This window comes from Triticum aestivum, chromosome 6D (assembly GCF_018294505.1).
Source record: "Triticum aestivum cultivar Chinese Spring chromosome 6D, IWGSC CS RefSeq v2.1, whole genome shotgun sequence".
Lineage (NCBI taxonomy): Eukaryota > Viridiplantae > Streptophyta > Magnoliopsida > Poales > Poaceae > Triticum > Triticum aestivum.
The window spans coordinates 450,803,023-450,824,168 of record NC_057811.1 but is presented as its reverse complement, the minus strand read 5'-3'; the positions used below and the strand labels follow the sequence as shown (position 1 = coordinate 450,824,168).

Sequence of the window (21,146 nt, the reverse complement as noted above, 5' to 3'; positions counted from 1 at the left end):
ACCCGTGAGACCTGGTCTCATATAATTTTTTTCCCTCGGCTATGGTTTGAAGAATGACTTCTTTTATGAATAATGCCCATGTTCCATTTCTCTTTTCACAATTGAATGAGCACTATTTTCTACGCTTAAATAGGAGGTACCATCACATTAACTCGGACCACTTTAGCTACATGTAAGTTGCCTGAATTTTGAATTTGGGTTAGTCGATTTTATGATCGTTGATTCTAGCTTTGAGATTTGTGTTGTGTTTTTTTATGGCCAGTTCTGTGAGCTGGTTTGGGCTAATGTTTTTTTGACTGGCCATATATTTGGGCCAGTCGATTTGCTACTGGGTTGAAGCCCATTATGTGTACCGCCCAGCCCATCCCTTTTTCCCTTTGTTTTTCTATGTTTTTCCTGCTTGTATGTGTTTCCCCTTTTTTCCTTTAAGTTGGGTTTTTAGGTATTTTTGCGTATGCAATATATCTGAAGTAGTATGTATTTTCCTGTTTGTAAAGAGTGTCCAAACTTGCACATAACTTGCTTCTTGTTTATATGTGTATTTTCCTGTTTGTAAAGAGTGTCCAAACTTGCATATAACTTGCTTCCTGTTTGTATGTGTTACCCAATAATCTTCCCTTTTCCCTTCGGTTTTCTATGTTTTTCCTGTTCGTATGTATTTTCACAATCAGAAAGCACTGTTTGGACACTCTTCCTATTGGACTTGCTAGATTCGTTGTTAATGGACTTGTCAAACAGTCGACGTGCTTTTGTACACGCTTCGAGTCGGATCTCAATTCTATCAAAATGGCACAGGTTTGTGGTCAGTTGACTGATCCAACTGGCCCGAATTATGTTTTCAGTCAAGTGACCTTTAACCGCTCCCAACTCGGATTTGATATGAAGCAACAACCATGTTGCCTTTATGCATTTTTATTTAATCGTGGTGGTTCTATACAATTTTAATCATGCCATAGGAGCACAATCACATTAATTTTGATCTGATGTGAAGGAACAACTACGCTGATTGTATGCATTTCAATTTAATCGTGGTGGTTCTATGTATTTTAATCATGCCATAAAGAGCACGTGAGCATCCAGGTACTGCTTTAAAAGCTTTTGGGTAATGTTCAAGTTTCTTTAGATGATACATTTAAGATGCCCTTTGTTTTGGGCTGTTTTGAACTTATTCAGATAGGCAGTAAGGGCATCTCCAACGGCGACCCTTAAACCGCCTGCATACGTCCGGACCGGTCCGGACGCATTGAGCCATCCAATGTGGTCCTACATCGGTTTGAAAAGCGGTCTGGACGCACTTTCTCCCGCAAACCGGAGATAAACGTGTGAGGGTTTGGTTGTCCGGACAGCACCTACGCCCGCTTCTGATCACCCGGTCCCACCCAAAACCGTCCTCCCTCACTCGCGTGCGTTCTCGCCCGACGACAGCTGCCCGCATTCATGAGTTGTAGAGCGGCCGCTCCCCATTGAAGCCGCTCACTGGTGCCGGCATTGAAGCGGCGCGCCGATCGAGGGCGCCACCCACGACGCGTCCCCGATGGCCGCACCTGTTCAATGTCGGAGACGCGTTTGCCAGACGGGACGGGACGGCTATCTACCACGCTCGTTCCGTACCCCGTTCATCTATATGCCGCCATTAAGCAGGCTCGTCGGCCGAGAAACCAACTCTGACACCGCGCATTGACGCACCTGGACGCCTGGCCTCACTGGAACACATTATTTAATGGCGGTCACACCCGGCCTACTCCAGCCACAACACCAGCCGCTCCACACCTCCTCCCTGCCACCGCATCTGCCATGACTGGAGGTGGCAACGCTCTATGGGAGAGCGTATCGATGGAGACGGAGCACGAGATGGCCGCTTGGCGGAGCCGCCGTGCCAGGTGGATCGAGTTCGGCCTGCCGACCAGCTCGCCCGAGGTCTCTGACTACGAGGACGACCCCCCGATGGAGACAGGCTCCGACGACACGGCGTGGGAGCTCGCACCTGTGCACGTCGGCTTCACCATGGAACAGACGCACGTGCACTACAACGCCGCCATGACGGAGGAGCAGCCCGTGTCAGCGCCCACACTACTAGGAAAAGGCCTACTAGTGGCGCACCAGTTTTGCCTACTAATGGTGCACTACTGGTGCGCCACTAGTACTACGCCACTAGTATTTTTTACTAATGGCGCACCACGAGTGCGCCATTAGTATACTAGATACTAATGATGCACCAGGCAGTGCGTCATTAGTATACCAGATACTAATGGTGCACCAGGCGCCATTACTATCTGACTTAGTAATGGCGCACCACATAGAAGTGCGCCATTATTAACAATTTTTTCTCAAATATTTTTTTAGAATTTTTTTAAAAAAAATTCAAAAAAAAAATTCAAATTTTTTTTAATCCCAGGTCAATATGCTTAATCTCAAGTCAAATCGCACTAAATGGTCACCCATCCTCACACTACTACAACCCGAGCACGCTTAACTTCACAGTTCTATCCAACCCCAGCACCACCTCACTTAACAGCCACTTGTTGATATATCTATCATATCAATTCTATTAAACCTTGTTGATGTCTACGACTTTGTTCATATTCATGAGTATGATGAAATTTTGAAAAATATTTCAAACTTCCCTGTCATATTACGTATCATTTTTAGAAAAAAAAATCGAAACCAATATTTTTTTCTGTTACTAGTGGCGCACCTAGCAAACGGTGCGCCACTAGTAAGTTTGAATTTTTTTTGCCTCTAGATCTTGAAAGCCTCGTAACTTTTTTTCTGTTAGGTTTTTGAGGATTTTGAAAATGTTTAACGGGGTTCCCCCGTTAAATTCGGATGTATCTTTTCGAGTAGATGATTTTTCATATATAAAAATTTTTAATCCGAGTTCGTATGCAAAAGTTATGCCCATTTTAAAAATTCCAGAGAGATTTTGCAAATAAAGTCGAAATTCATATTTGTAAATTTTCCCAACAACTAGACCACATATCACATGGGAAACTTATTTTCTTTTATTTTTTTGACATTTCCATCATTTTCTTTTATTTTTTAAACTAAAAACAACTAGTAATGGCGCACCATCCCCATGGTGCGCCATTAGTAGTTTTTCAAAAAAAAATATTTTGAAACAAAATTTGTAACAAAATTACTAATGGCGCACCGTGGGAGTGGTGCGCCATTACTAGTTCAACTAGTAATGGCGTACCACCCCCACGGTGCGCCATTAGTAGTTTGAAAAAAACAATTTGAAAAAAAAATTGAAACAAAATTACTAATGGCGCACCGTCCTAGTAATTTTGAAAAAAATAAAATAAAATTACTAGTGGCGCACCGTGGATGTGGTGTGCCATTAGTATTTGGACACTAATGGCGCACCAACACATGGTGCGCCATTAGTATATAGTAGTGGCGCACCACATGTGTGGTGCGCCATTAGTGTCCATATTATCTATAGCCCTTTTCCTAGTAGTGCCATGTCGGCGTTCCAGCGGACGTAGGAGGGACAGAGGTACAACCTTCTCCTCCTAGAGCAGCACTGGCTGGCGGAAGGCCAGATCAACGACGAGCGCGTGAGTGAGGAGGCCGTGATGGCCATGGCCACGGCAAACCCCAACTTCGTCGCGGAGCAGCATGGGCTCTACGAGGCCGTCCGCGCTCAAGCCGCCGCTCGCGAGGAAGCGCCCGCCGCGGAGGCGCGGCTATAGGCGATCGTGGACTAGAACAACGCCAGCTGCACCTCCTACGCGCCGCTGACGAACCATCAGGCGGCCTGGTAGGACGACGATAGCGCGGGCGCCACCATTTCCATCGTGGACCTCACATCCACCAGCGGCGGACAAGGCGTGGACTCGTCCAAGGATGAGTAGGGCACGGAAGGCGGCAGGGCCTTGTGTCCCATGTGGGCCGGTCCGTCCCCCGTGTTCTACTCTTCCTTGCCGGAGACCGCAGTTTCACTTCATCGGTCTTATCGTCGGTGCTCATGGAGACGGCGGTGGAGACGCAAGGGCGTGGACGACGGACGCCACCGTAGGGTAGGTTTAGGGTCGGGTCGGGACGGGTGTTTTTTTGTTCTAAATGTTTGAAATCTGGTAAAAATCTTTCATGTTTGCATTAACTTCATTCGATTTCTATGAAAATCCAGCCAACTTTGAACAAATTTCGTCTAGTTGTTCGTAAAATGTATGCAGGCGGCGTCCCTCTCGTATCTGTGTTCATGGACTGGTCCTCCTATCCGTGGATGGATGCGGAAGAAAATTTATAGGTCGCTGTTGGAGATACCGTAAGACACATAAGAGTTGATATATTGTGCCCATTTCAACGGTGAACGAAACAACATGCCAAGATTACATGGAACACCTACAAATCTTGAACCAAGCAGAGCAGAATGCACGGTTCTGAATATATACTGGAAGAAAATGCAGAGATACGACAACTAACAATTTGTGCTCCATCGTTCCATTCACAGCAAGATTCACAAAACATACCCTCATAAAAAAAAGATTCACAAAACATGACCACAACTAATTCATGATTTTTTTGAAAATCACGAACAATTTTGAGTTTCACAAACTTTTTAAAAACAGAGGAATTTTCAAATTGGTATTTTTTTTCAAATATGTGATGATTTTAAAATTTGTATTCCTTTTTAAATTCAAAAATATTTTTTGAATTCAAGAATATTTATAAAAATTTGAAGAAGTTTCGAACTCATGGACCTTTTCAAATTCGCCAACATTTTTTTATAGCCATGAACATTTTTCAAAATTTATGATCATTTTTTGAAATCATGATTTTTAGTTTGAGAATTTTTTTTGAAATTGCAAACATTTTCTGAATTCAAGAAGATTTTGCGGGCTCGCGAACACTTTTTTGAAACATTTTTTTCAAACTTACGCATATTTTTCTAAATTCAATTTTTGTTTGGGAGCTTTTGGTAATCATATCGAGCTTTCTCAGATGATCAAATGTAATATACGAGTATAAATGTTGTTGTGTTTGTATTTTCAAATTATATCTAATCTCTATTCCAAAGCCTTCTGCAACATTCTCTCCGGTGATGTTTCATTGATGCAGGATCGTAACCTAACTACACTCACACTACACTTGCATGCAGCACTTCACATTCTCTCGTCGTCTTCACCACCTGTGAATAGAGCTAGGACCTTTTGAACATCATGTCGTTCTTGAGAAGGAATGCATGTTAAATTTCATTGCGCCCGCACCGACAACAAGGAGATGTCTATCAACGGCAACCAGGGGATCATGAGAGCACAAGGCCACCTCTCCTCATGCCCCAAGGAGGGACCTAAACTATTGTGTGCACTGTCACGTTGCACTAACTAATAAGGTACACGTGCATTACACGCATAAGATTTGGCAATCAAATTATGAATAAATACCACACTATAGCATGTAAACTTTGAGTCATATATGCATGATGTAGATGTTCATTTAATTTTTATAGTTCATCTCATGCAAAATCAATTAGTTTTTTATAAAAAAGCCAATCTATTTTAAGATTCATGGAATTATGCGTTGTAAAGCATAAAATAGAAACAAATAATGGCAATTCATCTAAAAAAAAGTGGGCAATTATGATATGGAAGATTCTAGAACAAAGGAGAAGTGTTTGGGTTTTGAGGTTTGTGCATTATGCTCAAGTTCAACTGTGGAGTCTTCTAAATTGTACATGTGGCAAAATCTGGTGGAATATAGATGATATCCAACGGCCAGTAGTGCTCGGATTTGCCATCTCTGCACCGTCTGATTAGCTTCATCCAACGACCATCTTTTAAAGTTATTCACACACTATATAAGGATATAGAAATACGTCGAGAGTATGCTAGTCTGGTCACCAACACAGAGTGTGCAGGGCCACGTTGCACTAAAATACGTCGAGAGTATGCTAGTCCGGTCACTAACAAGCATCCACATGCTTGACCAAGAGATCATGATGCTTCCAAATCCTAGGATGTGAACCACGTTGCAAAAGCAACTCCAGATGGCTGTGAAGCTCTACTCCACTCCTTGCTCGGCTCAGGTTCGAAGAATGACTAATGGCCATGTTCCATCTTTCTTCTCGCATTAAATAGAAGCACATTACTCTCTCACCCTTGAATAGAAGTACTATCACACCAGCTCGGATCTGTGGTGAAGCAATTGCTATTAACTTGGGTCTGGTGTGAAGCATTAATGCTTTTATGCATTTAATCTTGCTGTTCCATGCATTTTACTCCTGATATAAGGAGGGCATGGTATCCATGACGTCTTGAGCTCCCGTATAAATCATACTCCCTCCGTTCTTAAATTCTTAAATATTTGTCTTTCTAGAGATTTCCGTATAAATCATACTCCCTCTGTTCCTAAATATTTGTCTTTTTAAAGATTTCAACAAGTGACTACATACATAGCAAAATGTGGTAGTCTATTTGAAATCTCTAAAAAGAGAAATATTTAGGAACGGAGGGAGTATTTGCTTTTGAGTTTGTTTCAATTACTACACTAAAGATTCACTCACTGTGTTTTGGATTTCTTCAGATCATGACACTTGAGAACAGAGTTAATTTGATAGATCATGGAACTCACAGAGAAGGTTTGACAGATCGTGCCGTCGCTGATTGCTCAAGGGAACCAAACAGAGTTCTCACCCTATTTTCCGCTAAGATTACGTGAAAAAGTATGAAATCCTGGTACTGAATCCAGGCACGCGGCTGCATTCGATCAAGCGGGGTTAGATATAGAGGTTGTTTCGATTCGACAGCTATCAATTTGTGCTCCATAGTTCCATTAATAGCAAGATTCACAAAAGATGACCACAACTAATCTCCGGCGAGACCACGAACAGAGCATGAGACCACAAGAGAAGACCCAAATCTAGCAGACCTGACACACTACTCTACTGCTAGAACGATCACTGATGACAAACGCCGACGAGGTACCGAAAGCTCGCGTGAGGGAAGGCTCCAACGATCAGGCGATGGCGACCTGGACGGACTTGGTCTTCTTCTCGGGCAGCGGAGGCGCAGCTATAGGCGATCGTTCTAGAACAACGCCAACTGCGCCTCCTACGCGCCGCTGACGAACCATCAGGCGGCCTGGTAGGACGACGATAGCGCGTGCGCCACCATTTCCATCGTGGACCTCACATCCACCGGCAACGGACAAGGCGTGGACTCGTCCAAGGATGAGTAGGGCACGGAAGGCGGCAGGGCCTTGTGTCCCATGTGGGCCAATCCGTCCCCCGTGTTCTACTCTTCCTTGCCGGAGACCGCAGTTTCACTTCATCGGTCTTATCTTCGGTGCTCATGGAGACGGCGGTGGAGACGCAAGGGCGTGGACGACGGACGCCGCCGTAGGGTAGGTTTAGGGTCGGGTTGGGACGGGTTTTTTTTCTAAATGTTTGAAATCTGATAAAAATCCGTCATGTTTGCATTGACTTCATTCGATTTCTATGAAAATCCGGCCAACTTTGAACAAATTTCATCCGGTTGTTCGTAAAATGTATGCAGGCGGCGTCCCTCTTGTATCTGTGTTCATGGACCGGTCCCCCTATCCGTGGATAGATGCGGAAGAAAATTTACAAGTCGCTGTTGGAGATACCGTAAGACACATAAGAGTTGATATATTGTGCCCACTTCAACGGTGAACGAAACAACATGCCAAGATTACATGGAACACCTACAAATCCTGAACCAAGCAGAGCAGAATGCACAGTTCTGAATATATACTGGAAGATACATGCAGAGATACGACAGCTAACAATTCGTGCTACATCGTTCCATTCATAGCAAGATTCACAAAACATGATCACAACTAATTCATGATTTTTTTGAAAATCATGAACAATTTTGAGTTTCACAAACTTTTTAAAAACAGAGGTTCAAATTGGTATTTTTTTTCAAATATGTGATGATTTTAAAATTTGTATTCATTTTTACAATTCAAAAATATTTTTTGAATTCAAGAATATTTATAAAAAATAGAAGAAGTTTCGGACTCACGGACCTTTTTTAATTCACAAACATTTTTTTATAGTCATGAACATTTTTCAAAATTTATTTTCATTTTTCGAAATCATGATTTTTAGTTTGAGATTTTTTTTTGAAATTGCAAACATTTTCTGAATTCAAGAAGATTTTGCGGGCTCGCGAACACTTTTTTGAAACATTTTTTTTCAAACTTATGAATATTTTTCTAAATTCAATTTTTGTTTGGGAGCTTTCGGTAATCATATCGAGCTTCCTTAGCTGATCAAATGTAATATACGAGTATAAATGTTGTTGTGTTTGTATTTTCAAATTATATCTAATCTCTATTCCAAAGCCTTCTGCAACATTCTCTCCGGTGATGTTTCATTGATGCAGGATCATAACCTAACTACACTCACACTACACTTGCATGTAGCACTTCACATTCTCTTGTCGTCTTCACCACTTGTGAATAGAGCTAGGACCTTTTGAACATCATGCCGTTCTTGAGAAAAAATGCATGTCAAATTTCATCGCACACACACCGACAACAAGGAGATGTCTATCAACAGCAACCAGGGGATCGTGAGAGCACGAGGCCACGTCTCCTCGTTCCCCAAGGAGGGACCTGAACTACTGTGTGCAGTGTCACGTTGCATTAAAATACATCAAGAATATGCTAGTCTGCTTACTAACACAGAGTGTGCAGTGTCACGTTGCACTAAAATACATCGAGAGTATGCTAGTCTGGTCACTAACATCGATCCACATACTTTTTTTAAAAAGGGGTCAGGCCCTGGCCTCTGCATCAAAACGATGCATACGGCCATATTATTAATAAGCAAAAGGTTCAACAAAAGTCTTCATGTCTTGAAAGTAAAGAAGCTCACAAAGAGCAAAAGCAACATAACAGGATAGCCACATCCGGCAGGCAAAAAGATAAGATAGGAAACTAAACACCTATCCTATTATATGACCGCCATCCAAACCGGTTGAAAATATCCCGAACTACCGTCTCCCTTCAGATAGATCCAGTAACCGAACGCTCCCTGACCTCCGTTGGAATGAGTAGCGACCACATACGGATAAGTGTAGTGGCCTGAAAGATAACCTGCAAGAAATGAATTTTTGTTGTTCTGTTAAAAAACAAATCGTTTCTGCAGTTTCAGACTTCCCATAATAAAGCACATACTCCAACACAGATATGTCTCGCTGTTTCGGAATCTAACCCATCTAACCACGTCCCAAATAACGTGTTGATGGTATTCGGAGTCGTAATATTAAAAGCTAAGTGGACTGTCCGCCACAAAAATTTTGTCAACGGGCAGTCAAGAAAGAGGTGTTTGATGGACTCATCCCTATCACAGAAACTATATCTTGTAGATCCTGTCCAATTGCGTTTTGCCAAATTGTCCTTAGTTAGAATGACTTGTTTATGGACAAAACACATAAACACTTTGATTTTTAAGGCACTTTGACTTTCCAAACATGTTTGGAACGAGGAATAGAGCTAGAATTGATGACATCCAAATACATGGATTTATCCGAAAACTCCCCGTTCTTTGTGAGCTTCTAGCGCAATTGATCAGGCTGTTGAGAAAGGTGGACATCCATCAATCTTCTTACAAGATGGATTCAAGCTTCCCAACGATTTCCTGCTAGCGTCCTCCTGAATTGAGTATTCAGAGGATTGGACTGTAATACTGTTGCAACGTAAGCTTCTCTTCGCTACACAATATTATAGAGAGAAGGATATTGGAGTGCAAGGGGCGTCTTCCCTAGCCATGTGTCCTCCCAGAACCTCGTGGTAGTACCATTTCTACCTACAAATTTTATCCAATTGAAAAAGATTGATTTCACTCTCATCAGTCCTTTCCAAAAAGGCGAATCGGTCGGTCTCACCGTCACCTGGGATAGTGTTTTGGAATGAAGGTACTTGTTCCGCAGAATCTGGGCTCACGTGGCATCCGTCTCCACAGATAGCTTATACAGTCACTTGCTGAGTAGACATCTGTTCTTCACCTCTAAGTTTTCAATGCCGAGACCCCCTTGATCTTTCGGTCTACAAATGATATCCCATCTAGCGAATCTGTATTTTCGTTTTAAGTCATCACTCTGCCAGTAGAAGCGCGATCGATAGAAATCTAGCCTTTTCCGGACTCCTATTGGTACCTCGAAAAAGGACAAGAGAAACATAGGCATACTCGTGAGTACCTTATTAATGAGAATTAGTCGGCCTCCGTATGACATAAGTTTGCCCTTCCAGCAGCTTAGTTTTTTTTTCAAATCGATCCTCTATGCACTTCCATTCTTTGTTAGAAAGCTTGCGATGGTGGATAGGTATACCCAAATACGTGAAGGGTAGAGACCCCAATTCGCACCCGAACAATTGTTTGTGAGCTCTTGTTCATTTTTAGCTCTTTTAAAACAGAACAATTCACTTTTACGGAAGTTAATCTTTAACCCCGATAATTGTTCGAACAGACATAACACAAACTTCATGTTCCATGAAGATGATAATGTTATCTGAAGGATCGACACTCCACCATCACTAAATGCGAAATGAGGCCGCCTACCTGGTCATCATCCTTAGTCCTTCCTATTAGGATTGTCAACATGTCGACCACTATGTTAAAAAGAATCGACGACATCGGGTCACCTTGTCTCAGGCCCTTGTGTGTCTGAAAGTAATGACCTATGTTATCATTCACTTTGATTCCAATACTCCCTTTTTGCGTGAAAGAGTCTACCTGGTTTCTCCAGGCCTGGTCAAATCCTTTCATACGCAATGCCTGCTGAAGGAATGGCCATTTTACCTTATCGTACGCTTTTTCAAAATCCACTTTGAAAACCATCTCATCTAGTTTTTCGTGTGGATTTCATGGAGCGTTTCATGCAGGACCACAATAGAGTGGTCAAAATATTGTTCTCATCCGTAGCAAGCTGAGGCACATCCTCAAACTCTTGACTCATCCAAGGATACGATATTATCCTCTAAAGGCCCAAACAGCTGCTTATAGTAGTTGGTGATGGCTTATAGTAGTTGGTGACGTATAATTTTAAATTTTACTGTCCTAAAATTGTCCCCTCGTCTTGTTTGAGCTGAATATTTCTTTTCTTTCGATGTATGCCATTCGCAATCATGTGAAAGAATTGAGTGTTATCATTCTTTCACAAACTTGACCAATAGATCATGATGCATCCAAATCCTAGGATGTGAACAACGTTGCAAAAGCAACTCCAGGTGGCTGTGAAGCTCTACTCTATTCCTTGCTCTGGCTCAGATTCGAAGAATGACTAATGGCCATGTTTCATCTTTCTTCTCCTGTTAAACAAAAGCACACTATTCTCTCACCCTTGAATAGAAGTACTATCACATTAGCTCGGATCTGTGGTGAAGCAATTGTTATTCTGGTGTGAAGCATTAATGCTTCTATGCATTTAATCTTGTTGTTCCGTGCATTTTACTCCTGATATAAGGAGGGCATGGTATCCATGACGTCTTGAGCTCCCGTATAAATCATACGTATTTGCTGTTGAGCTTGTTTCAATTACTATACTAAAGATTCACTCACTGTGTTTTGGATTTATTTAGATCATGGCACTTGAGAACAGAGTTAATTTGATAGATCGTGGAACTCACAGAGAGGGTTGATAGATCGTGCCGTCGCTGATTGCTCAAGGGAACGAAACAGAGTTCTCACTCTATTTTCCGCTAAGATTACGTGAAAAACGTATGAATCCGGATACTGAATCCAGATTCCAGGCACGCGGCTGCATTCGATCAAGCGGGGTTAGATACGGATGTTGATCCGACAGCCAACAATTCGTGCTCCATAGTTCCATTAACAGCAAGATTCACAAAAGATGACCACAACTAATCTCCAGCCAGACCACGAACAGAGCATGAGACCACATGACTTGAGAAGACCCAAATCTACCAGACTCGCCACACTAATCTACTGCTAGAACGATCACTGACGACAAACGCCGACGAGGTACCGAAGGTTCGCGTGACTGAAGGAAGGCTCGAACGGTCAGGCGATGGCGACCTGGACGGACTTGGTCTTCTTCTCGGGCGGCGGCCGCTTCTTGACGGTGACGGTGAGCACGCCGTTCTCGCAGCGCGCGGCCACGGCGCCGGCGTCCGCGTCCTCGGGCAGCCGGAACTTGCGCGCGAACGACCGCGGCGACGCGCGGCGCTCCAGCCGGATGTAGCGGCAGTCCGCCTCCTCCTCCTCCCGCTTCCGCTTCCCGTTGGCCCCGCCGCCGTTGCTGGCGCTCTTCATCACCAGCACGTTGTCCTCCTCCAGAGTCACCTGCCCATTCACAGCGCGCGCAAACGTTAGTCAATCGCGTCGAGTTGGGTCCAAGAAATACGGGGGACGGGGCCGAGCGGCGCGCGCGCGTACCTGGATGTCGGACTTGGAGAGGCCGGGGACGTCGAGCAGGAAAGCGTACTCGCCGGGGGTCTCCACGATGTCCACGGGCGCGCCGCCGCCCACGCCCCCAATCTGCGCGCGTGGGTGGCCGTGCCCGTGCCCGTGCCCGTGCGCGGCGTGGTGGTGGGCGTGGTCGCGGTGGTCGGCGTCCGCGGCGGCGAGGCGCTCGAGCACCTCCGGCAGGTGGACGAGGCCGGCCACGGCGGGGGCAAACAGCAGCTCGGCCATGGCTCCTCCTTCTCCTTCCTCCTCCTCGACTGGTTCCTCGCTGCGTGTGGGTGGGTGAGAAGTGGGAACTGGGATGGGACTCGACTTCGGGAGCTCGATGGATTGGATTGGGTTCTGCAGTGCGGAGCGGGGTGAGGGAGTGGGGAGGGGTATAAAGGAGGAAGAAGAAGGTTCGAGATGTTGGCGGGGGCGGTGCGTGGCGCGTCCAGTAAGATCCAGAGGCGCACGGAACAAACTGGTGATGAACGAGAGTGATCCAGGTCGATGCTTCTGGACTTGCAGTTGGGCCGCTTTGTGTCAGCCTTGGAGCTTCTATTGGATCCCCGCTCGCTTGCAGTTGGGCCGCTTTGTGTAACTTGTTGCAACCGGGAAATTTTATTTTTCTTTTAAATTCGTTTATTCAAAATGCTTTGTCTTTTGAACCATGCTTCTAAATACCAAACTTTTTTTTTCTAATTCTTGCATCGGGATCCTCGAAACTACATCCCATGTTAATAGATTTCAATGAACTTTTCTTCACAAAAAAACCTAAAAAAACAAGACCCCAAAAATACTCAAAATATGGCCATAGAAAATTTCAAAAAAGAAAAAGAACCGTAGCACATAAACTTTCGTGTAAGTACAGACTATGTTTCTCACGAAAGCAAATATGTGCTACTCATGGAAGCACATATCGGGCTTCTTGCTGAAGCAAATATGTGTCTTCATGACAAGCACAAAATCCTGGAGAGCAAAGATTGTTTTCTTTTTCTTTTTCAGGAAGCATAACCGTGCTTCTCGTAGAACCACATGTTGTGCCTCTTGTGAAAAAAATACTGCTTTCAGGAAGACAAAAAATAAATTCCTCCAAAACCTAGGAAAAACCATGCAAGAATCAGAAGGCCACAAAAAAAATATTCTCAAAAACCTGAGAAAAACCAGGAAAAAACCAAAAAGCCAAAAAAAACTTAAAAACAAAAACGAGTGTAAAAAATCCGGAGTAAGTGCCCTACACGCAATACGTTGCAGTGGCTGCGCACAACACTTGGTGCGCTTTCAAGCTAAAAATGTGACCTTTGCAGCAGCCCTGCAAGGAGTAACCCTTAGTTGGTCCCACTCCAGTAGAAGGGTGCGCCTATGCCTCTCTTACTGCAAAGAGTGTCGTGTCAAGGATGCATATAGTGGGCCGGTCCAGTTGTGAGTTAGTAGCTTTTGCAATTTTCACTCTCTCTTCCTTTTTTCACATTTGGTTATATGACAAATATTATAAATACAGATCTTCAAAACTTAAACTTTTTGCAATTTCGACAAAATGGTGAATTTTACAAAATGTTGACACAATGAAAAAAAATGTTAGGGTCGATTTCTACAAATATATGATAACATTCAATAATATTTGTGCCATTTCAAATGCTTAACAAATATTCAAAAAATAATAATGACCATTAAAAAAGTGATCAAACACATATATTTGAAAAAAATTAACAATGTATTTGGAAATGTTAAATGAGTATAAAAAATTTCCATATATAATTAGAAAATGGATAATCATGTATTTAAAAAATGTAACACATGTATAAAAAAATATTTTTGAAATGTTATATGATTTTTTTTCAAGGAGTATGGAGACAAGTAGACATCATAAAAATTTAATCAAGTTTTTGAAAAGTTTTAAAGAGATATAGAAAAAAATATGTATACCAAAAATGTATAATGGGTATGAAAAATAAAATATGTATCGAACACATATATTTGAAAAAAAATAAAAGAAATTTGCCGTGTATTTTCAAAAACAATTATCATGTATTCACAGAAGAGTTCAGAAGATGTATTTCAGGAAAAAAAAAGTACATCATGTATTTGAAAAATGTTGGACGTGTATCAACAAAACCTTTCCCGTGTACACTAAAAATGTAGTGTGTACTGAAAATATAGACATGTGTTGAACAAATATGTAATCAGTGCAAACCAACATGGTAACAAAGAAAACCAAATAATAAATGGAGGAAATAAATAAAACTGGCGAAAAACAAAAAAGTTGAAAAAAAAAAGAAACTAGAAGCGCACCTAAGGAAAATGAAAACCGACAAAAACCGGAGAAAAACACAGAAAACCGAAGAAAAACGATGAAAACAGAGAAGACCTATGAAAAATAGTGAAGAGTTTTAAAAAACAAAAATCAAGTCAAACCGATGAAAAAACAAAAAAAAATAGAATAAGTGAAGAAAACCCAGGAGAAAAAGAAAGAAAACAAAAAAAAACAACGAACGAACTGACCGATCGAACTAACGACCCAAAAAACATACTAGTGGTCCTGTCCAAACGAATGGGCGCTGTGGGCAAGACCTATGTTATCTCTATTTCTAATGTCTCAGTTGGTAAGTTGGTAGTCTCCGTTTCCGATTAAATTTTGTCCCGTTATTTTCGTCCGGTTTTGTTTTTGGTTTTTTTCGTCCCTAACCGCACTAAAGAAAACCGGAGTACTTTTCACGACTCCACGCAGAACTAACCTAAATCCCATCGATCCGTCTCTGCGTCCGCCGCCGCCCCTCTCGCGCTACCTCCCCGCCTCATCCGACTGCTTCCCCGCCGTCGGGATGGATATCGGGGCTGAGGTGAGGAGGGTTGAGGGTCCCTCGATTTCTGTCTAGGGTTCCCCGCCCACGCCGTCGCCTCGGCCACATGCCTCGCGCCGCCCAGCCCCGCCAGACGCCGACGCCACGCCTCGCTCGCCTTCATCGAGGTCGCCCGATGCAGCCCAACCATGGTGTGCATCGGCCACTTGGGCGCATTGGCTGCGGTAGTGACGCAGGGGCACGTGTGGAAGCCGGGACGAGGACGGACACATCCAGATCAGGTGCTCACGCCTGATCTTGATTAGTGTGGCCGCGGCGTTTGAAGATTGAGCATTGGACGGATGCGTCCAGAGCAGGTCCGAGCTGGCCCTGGCCCCATGTTCTTCTCTTGATTCGTATTGCCATGGTGACGTACATGCCTAATCTCTTATCATTGCCCTGCTCAGACCTGACCTACATGGCTGAGCGAGATTGAGGCCGGCCGCCGGTCATGTTCTCCTACGGTGCAAGCTCCGCACTGAAGCATCCAACACATGGTGAGATATCTTTTCTGATGAAATTTTATTTTCGGAGATGTTCATTCATAGTTTTGATGACCTCTTGATTCATGTCATTATAGTTATTTCGACAGAACAAAGATGGTTTTCTCTTTCCAGTACTTTTCAAAAAGACAATATCCCTGTGACCGGAAGATTTGAGATAATATGTCACCATGTTCTGTGTCCATATCTGCTTGAAGAAAATCTATGACATGATATGTCACATACTTGTTAAGTTACAAGAATAGTTGCGGACGCCATCCAAATGTTACATAGATTTCTATTTATTTATTTTGCACTGTTATTTTTGTATTGTGATATAAAGAAGAATGTATACTGTAGGGGGTTTGCTACGTGCTACATATATCTTACTCACTAGCAGTTAGTCAGTTTATATTCCTGTAATGAGAAATGGCACAATCATCTCGTGCCATTTCATGGGAGCAGCAGAAGTAGCATCTATGCTATGGTCTGAAGCATAACACTAATCAGTTCAATAAATATGCACTTCCCAAGTTCCTTCTGCAAATGAAATGGCGCAATTTTCCTTGTGCCCTCATGTACGAGTGAACAATAGCATGATATAACTCAAGTTCATGGTAGGTAAACCTTCTGCCTTATGTATGTGCATATCCCTTTTCAACGTTGATATCATATATCTCGCAAAAAAAACGTTGATATCATATATGAGGTATTCTATGTCGCTGTTAATAGTTTTGAGAACAAGTTTGAGCAGATGAAGCATATTGTTATTTTTTCCAAGCTCAGTTGGAGCTCTAAGTTATTTTTATCTATGGTTTGCAGTTGTAAAGAATCTGTACACTCCGGAGCAAGTATTGTGATCACAATTACAGACAAGATTCCTAAGTGCTTGAGGATGTGAGTGCTCAAGGTAAACTTGCGGTGTAATCTTGACCGAGCAAGAACGGCGATGTGATGCTCATGGAAGATGAGGTCAAGGAGGTGAACACACTAACCAAGGTGAGGAGATCAAGAGCATCAACAACCTCTTGACCGGGCTCTTCGTCGTTGCCACCAACAACAGTTACGAGCTTGTGAGGTAGCTGCTGGAGTGTTGGAGCATCCTTGAAAAGAAGAAGAACAAAATGCTGATCAAGTTGTTCAACGAAGACGAGAGAGACAACCATGGTAGGGAGCAAAAGAAGGCGTAGACTATCTGCCAACTTCGACAGGGGGCAGAAGAAGAAAGAAGAAGAGTGATTTAATGGTGAAAGAAACTCGAAAGCATGTTCGAACTATTAAATTATATATGCCCCTGTTGCAACACATGTTAGATTACTACACTGTCATAATTCCAACAAAATGCGGAACTAGCGATACACCGTTCTCACAAATATTACACTGATTGTTCAGTACTTTTTTTTCCAGGCATTTGGCTTTTGACTGCATAAAAGTGAGTAGAGGTGAATGAATGTTTAGGGATGGAGGCTAGGCACTGTGAGAGAGTTATTTTCAATACTATGATTGTCACTGTCACTGTGTGCCTCATTGCACTGTGAGTATTATCCTCTTTAATTATCTCGAACTACGGATTTGTTGTACAGAACAAAATTATAGATGGTATTCGTTGTTTGTCCTCTTAAGTATGTATATGGAACAATGATCGCACATATTCCCGTAAGCTAGATTCTCTTCACATTTATGCATAGTCTTGTTGGGGAGAAAAGAAAAGCAGTTATAATAAGCAGACATATTCTTCCTGTTTATGTATTCTTGCTCGGAGAGAAAAACAAAGTCTGATAATAGGCAGTTTTATATAAGCTTATTTCTTGCAAAATGGATATGGAAACTAACTATCGTTTTTTGCTCTCTTACTTGTAATGCAAAATGTGAGAGCTTATATACACCCACATAAAACAAGTAGGTGTTATAACTCCTTAAGTGTTGGTGTTGTATGTCTAATTATTGTTGCATCATTGGTGTTGCTTTATTGGATACACTGTCCTTTGGTGTTCTTTGGTTTTGTTATTCTTTTCTTGGTTTTGATCATTTTGTGATTGCAGGTGATGATAAAGACAGAAAATGGTCTGTGCACATGGCGCTAACGATCGTGGAGGGATCGACAAGGGGCCCGACTGTACTGTTTGGTACCGGAGGAGCCACTGCGGGCGTTGACGGCAGCAGAACACTTTACCCCTCATGCCCAGCTTCCACTGGTCCACCGTGGGTGCTTCAGGCTTTGGTGATTACAGCAAATTAGCGCCGAGATATGCTGCAAGAATCGTCGGCAAGTGTTGTTTCGCTGGGAAGGCATCGGCCATGAGAATAGTAAAGTTGGGGAAGTTGTGCCGCTTTACAAGCACAAGAACACTATGATAGTGAAGGACCTGAACTTGAAGTCAAAGCACAATAAATGCATAGAGGATGAACCGGGGGAAATTGTCATGGTTAGTACTATTTTTATCAAAACTTCTCTCCATGCGACCATGCCTCTTGCCATGCAAGCGCATATGTTCCTGGCAAGAGCATAGTTTCAGTGCCACAAGTATTATCTTCTGACGGCATTTCAGATTTTCCTTTGATCAGATTGAAGGCCCCATTCTTAGCTTGAACATGTTGCTCTTTTAAAATCCTGGCAAGAGCATAGTTTCAGTGCGCTTCAACCAGTCACTCCTCGAGCATGCACCACAGTTATTTCCTCCCCTTTTTCAAGCGCATTATTAATCCAGCGCGCGGCTGCTTTGGATAACTTCAAGGCAATTAATAGCCCATCTTGGTATTATAAATTTTGCTCTCGGGCCCTTTAAACCCGGACGGAGGTAGTATGGTGTAAAATTCCTGAGCTGGACATTATGTTACAATGGAAATTTGAGGATTCTTGCCTATCATACCCATTTGTAGCCTATATCACACTGCAAAATTCCATGAACAATTTGGTCCACATTATTTTTCTGTTATATCGTTCCTACCTAAGCGTGGATTCCTTGAAACATAGAAGTATTTTCACATCTATCACAAACCAAGGTCTGTTAATTAATCATAAAATTTATATTCATAAGTAGTATAAAGTTGCCCCAAAATTGTTAATATGATTTTGGATTATATATTATGATGCTGACAAGGTGATTATCGGTGTTAATTAAAATAGCAGTGTGAAATGACCTTGCATATATTTGTTGTTTTTTAGTTTAAGCGTTTCAACTCAACTGAAATTATTATTTGTACAGTATTTACTGACTGCCACCCCAACTGGTTAGTCGTGACCTTCCCATTTCTGAAATTTCAATGTAAAATGATTGGGAAATGTGTCACACTATCCATTAGTTCAGTTAAGCTTATTCACCACCAGTCTGGAAAAAAAGAAACAAGTAGCTCACATTAGTGGGAATTGAAGTGATGTTTTAATTTTGAAGAGATTGTGGTTAGGTTACAAGCGTATACATTACTGGCAATTCGAATAATAATAATAACACTTTTCCCAGTTATTTAGCTGAAATAATGTAGAAAATTTTATTTATTTTATTTGCAATCTGAAACCTTGGTTGTACTTTAGTCTATGGCAATTGATTTATTTTTTGTGGTCTTATTATGAGCCATCTGCCATCATGTATATTGGCTGCGTACGTACTTTGGGAAACGGGATTGGATTTTGGGGTGCCATGACTTCCAATCTTACAAACCAGTTCTGATCTTCTTGCTGACAAAGAGGAGGAAGAGGACAAGGCAGCGGGTATGGTCTCCGGGTCGAAACCACGGCCCTTAGTGCAGTCGTTGCACACATCACGGTGATGCTGCCTGGCACGGCCGACGTCGTTTTGTCCATTGCCTCATTTGGGCTTGGGTATGTCGGGCGAGCGTGAGAGAGTAGATGGCAAGGGCACGCAACTGACCTTCCATGCACTCTTGGTAGGCTTGGTGAACGACTATGGCCTGTGGGTTCAAGGATGGAGAGATTTTCTTCGGTAAAAGGAAGCAGGCATGTTGTGGTATGCTGATTGTGCTCTGCTGGTTGCCACGTGGGAGAGGAAGTGGATTGTGCTCTGCCTTGTGGCTTGGAGAAGATTCGTCTCTCTCTCTCTCTCTCTCTCTCTCTCTCTCTCTCTCTCTCTCTCTCTCTCTCTCTCTCTCATTCTTCCCTACTAATTCCTCTCTCTCTCTATGTGTGTGTGTCTGTTAATTCCCATAGGCTAGGAAATTTGGGCTCTCTCTGTCATGCATGAGGTATGTGCGAGGTTGAGGCTAGATTCTGGAAGGTACTGATTCACTGGTGTATTACAATATCTTTGATGACCTACTAATCTTTTGTTTGAATTCATGCTTGTATAAATCCTTCTTGAGATTGCCGAAGTTAGACACCAGTAGTTGTGGCGAGGATGTACCAAGTGCTCGACGGGTAATGAACACCCAAGGAATAATGTTCCTATATAGGATTAGGAATCTGTTTGTATCAATGAAATTGTTGTGCATGCTCGTATGGATATGTTCTCCTATCTTGACAAATGAAATGAGTGATTCCAAAAGAATTTTTGATCGATGAAATGGATGGATGTATGGACATCTTGTTATGCAGATGTCATGTGTGAAACTCTTTTCAGTTGTATTGTCTTGACTCTTTAAGGAAAAAGGTGTTTAGGACGGCACATCCGGTTTCTACCACGACTACTGTGGTATCAAGTATCAAGGTGAGGCACTTATATGTGATATCAGTCAACATGAGCTACAACAAGCTGAAGGCACCACCTATCTCCATTGGTTCACTACCACAGATTGGTGAGTTAGTCCGTGACAATGCCATAAACAGATAAACATAAAAAACATCTTTTACAGCAAACACTGCTTACTTCTCAGCCTCTGTGCAATTTTTTGTGATGAAATCACATTCGTGGAGGTGACAAAATCAGTGCTTGAATATGCTTTCAAAATTTGTTTTTTTGGAGTATTGACTTTTTTTGCTCGGACCACTAAGAATGTGATTCCATCATGAAAATTCGCACACAGGTGAAACCCTCGCCAATGTTCACTAAAAAAACAAAAATGAATTTGTTTTATCAAATTTTCTTTTTTAGCACCCATGACCGTGTATGTTTACCGTGACATGATTGAAAATTGCATAGAAATCTTATTAACAGAAGCATAGTGTGAAATATGCCACAACTGTGCCATCATGGGTTTGAATTTTGATGTGTGTGTGAGTGGGGTGTTGAAAGTGCGTTATATCGACTAGAGGGGGGGTGAATGGGCGATTTTTATGAATTCTTCACTGAGGAATTTGCGGGTGAGGAAATTCCTTAGCGAAGAACTACTTGCAGCGGAATAAGTACTCAAGAGTAAGCATAGCAGAACATAGGCATGGTCATCACGATGAAATGAAGACAAACACAGAGTACAGAAAGCGTAAACACAGGATGAAGACAAACAGACTGAAAAAATTGAACTGAGAAAATTGAGAAAGTCTTCAGTCAA

At 42.5% G+C, this 21,146-nt stretch overlaps 1 protein-coding gene and 1 long non-coding RNA gene across 4 annotated transcripts; one reads left to right on the top strand and one right to left on the bottom strand.

The window, feature by feature from the left end:
* Positions 1-11,784: 11,784 nt before the first annotated feature.
* LOC123141939 (18.6 kDa class III heat shock protein) lies at positions 11,785-12,777 on the bottom strand. Its single transcript, XM_044560994.1, has 2 exons — positions 12,371-12,777; positions 11,785-12,277 (listed from the first exon to the last, which is right to left on the bottom strand). Exons 1-2 carry the CDS (start codon positions 12,626-12,628, stop codon positions 11,996-11,998), a joined length of 540 nt encoding a protein of 179 aa, XP_044416929.1. The 5' UTR covers positions 12,629-12,777; the 3' UTR covers positions 11,785-11,995.
* A 2,316-nt stretch (positions 12,778-15,093) lies between these two features.
* LOC123145782 (uncharacterized) lies at positions 15,094-18,640 on the top strand. 3 transcript variants are annotated; one of them, XR_006472446.1, is made up of 6 exons: positions 15,095-15,539; positions 15,630-15,719; positions 16,527-16,950; positions 17,112-17,238; positions 17,747-18,130; positions 18,254-18,640. It is a non-coding gene; the product is annotated as an uncharacterized lncRNA (long non-coding RNA). The 3 variants fall into 3 exon arrangements; XR_006472445.1 differs by having other exon boundaries at positions 15,094-15,539; positions 16,527-17,238; positions 18,270-18,640; XR_006472444.1 differs by having other exon boundaries at positions 15,094-15,539; positions 16,527-17,238.
* The last annotated feature ends 2,506 nt before the right edge of the window (positions 18,641-21,146 follow it).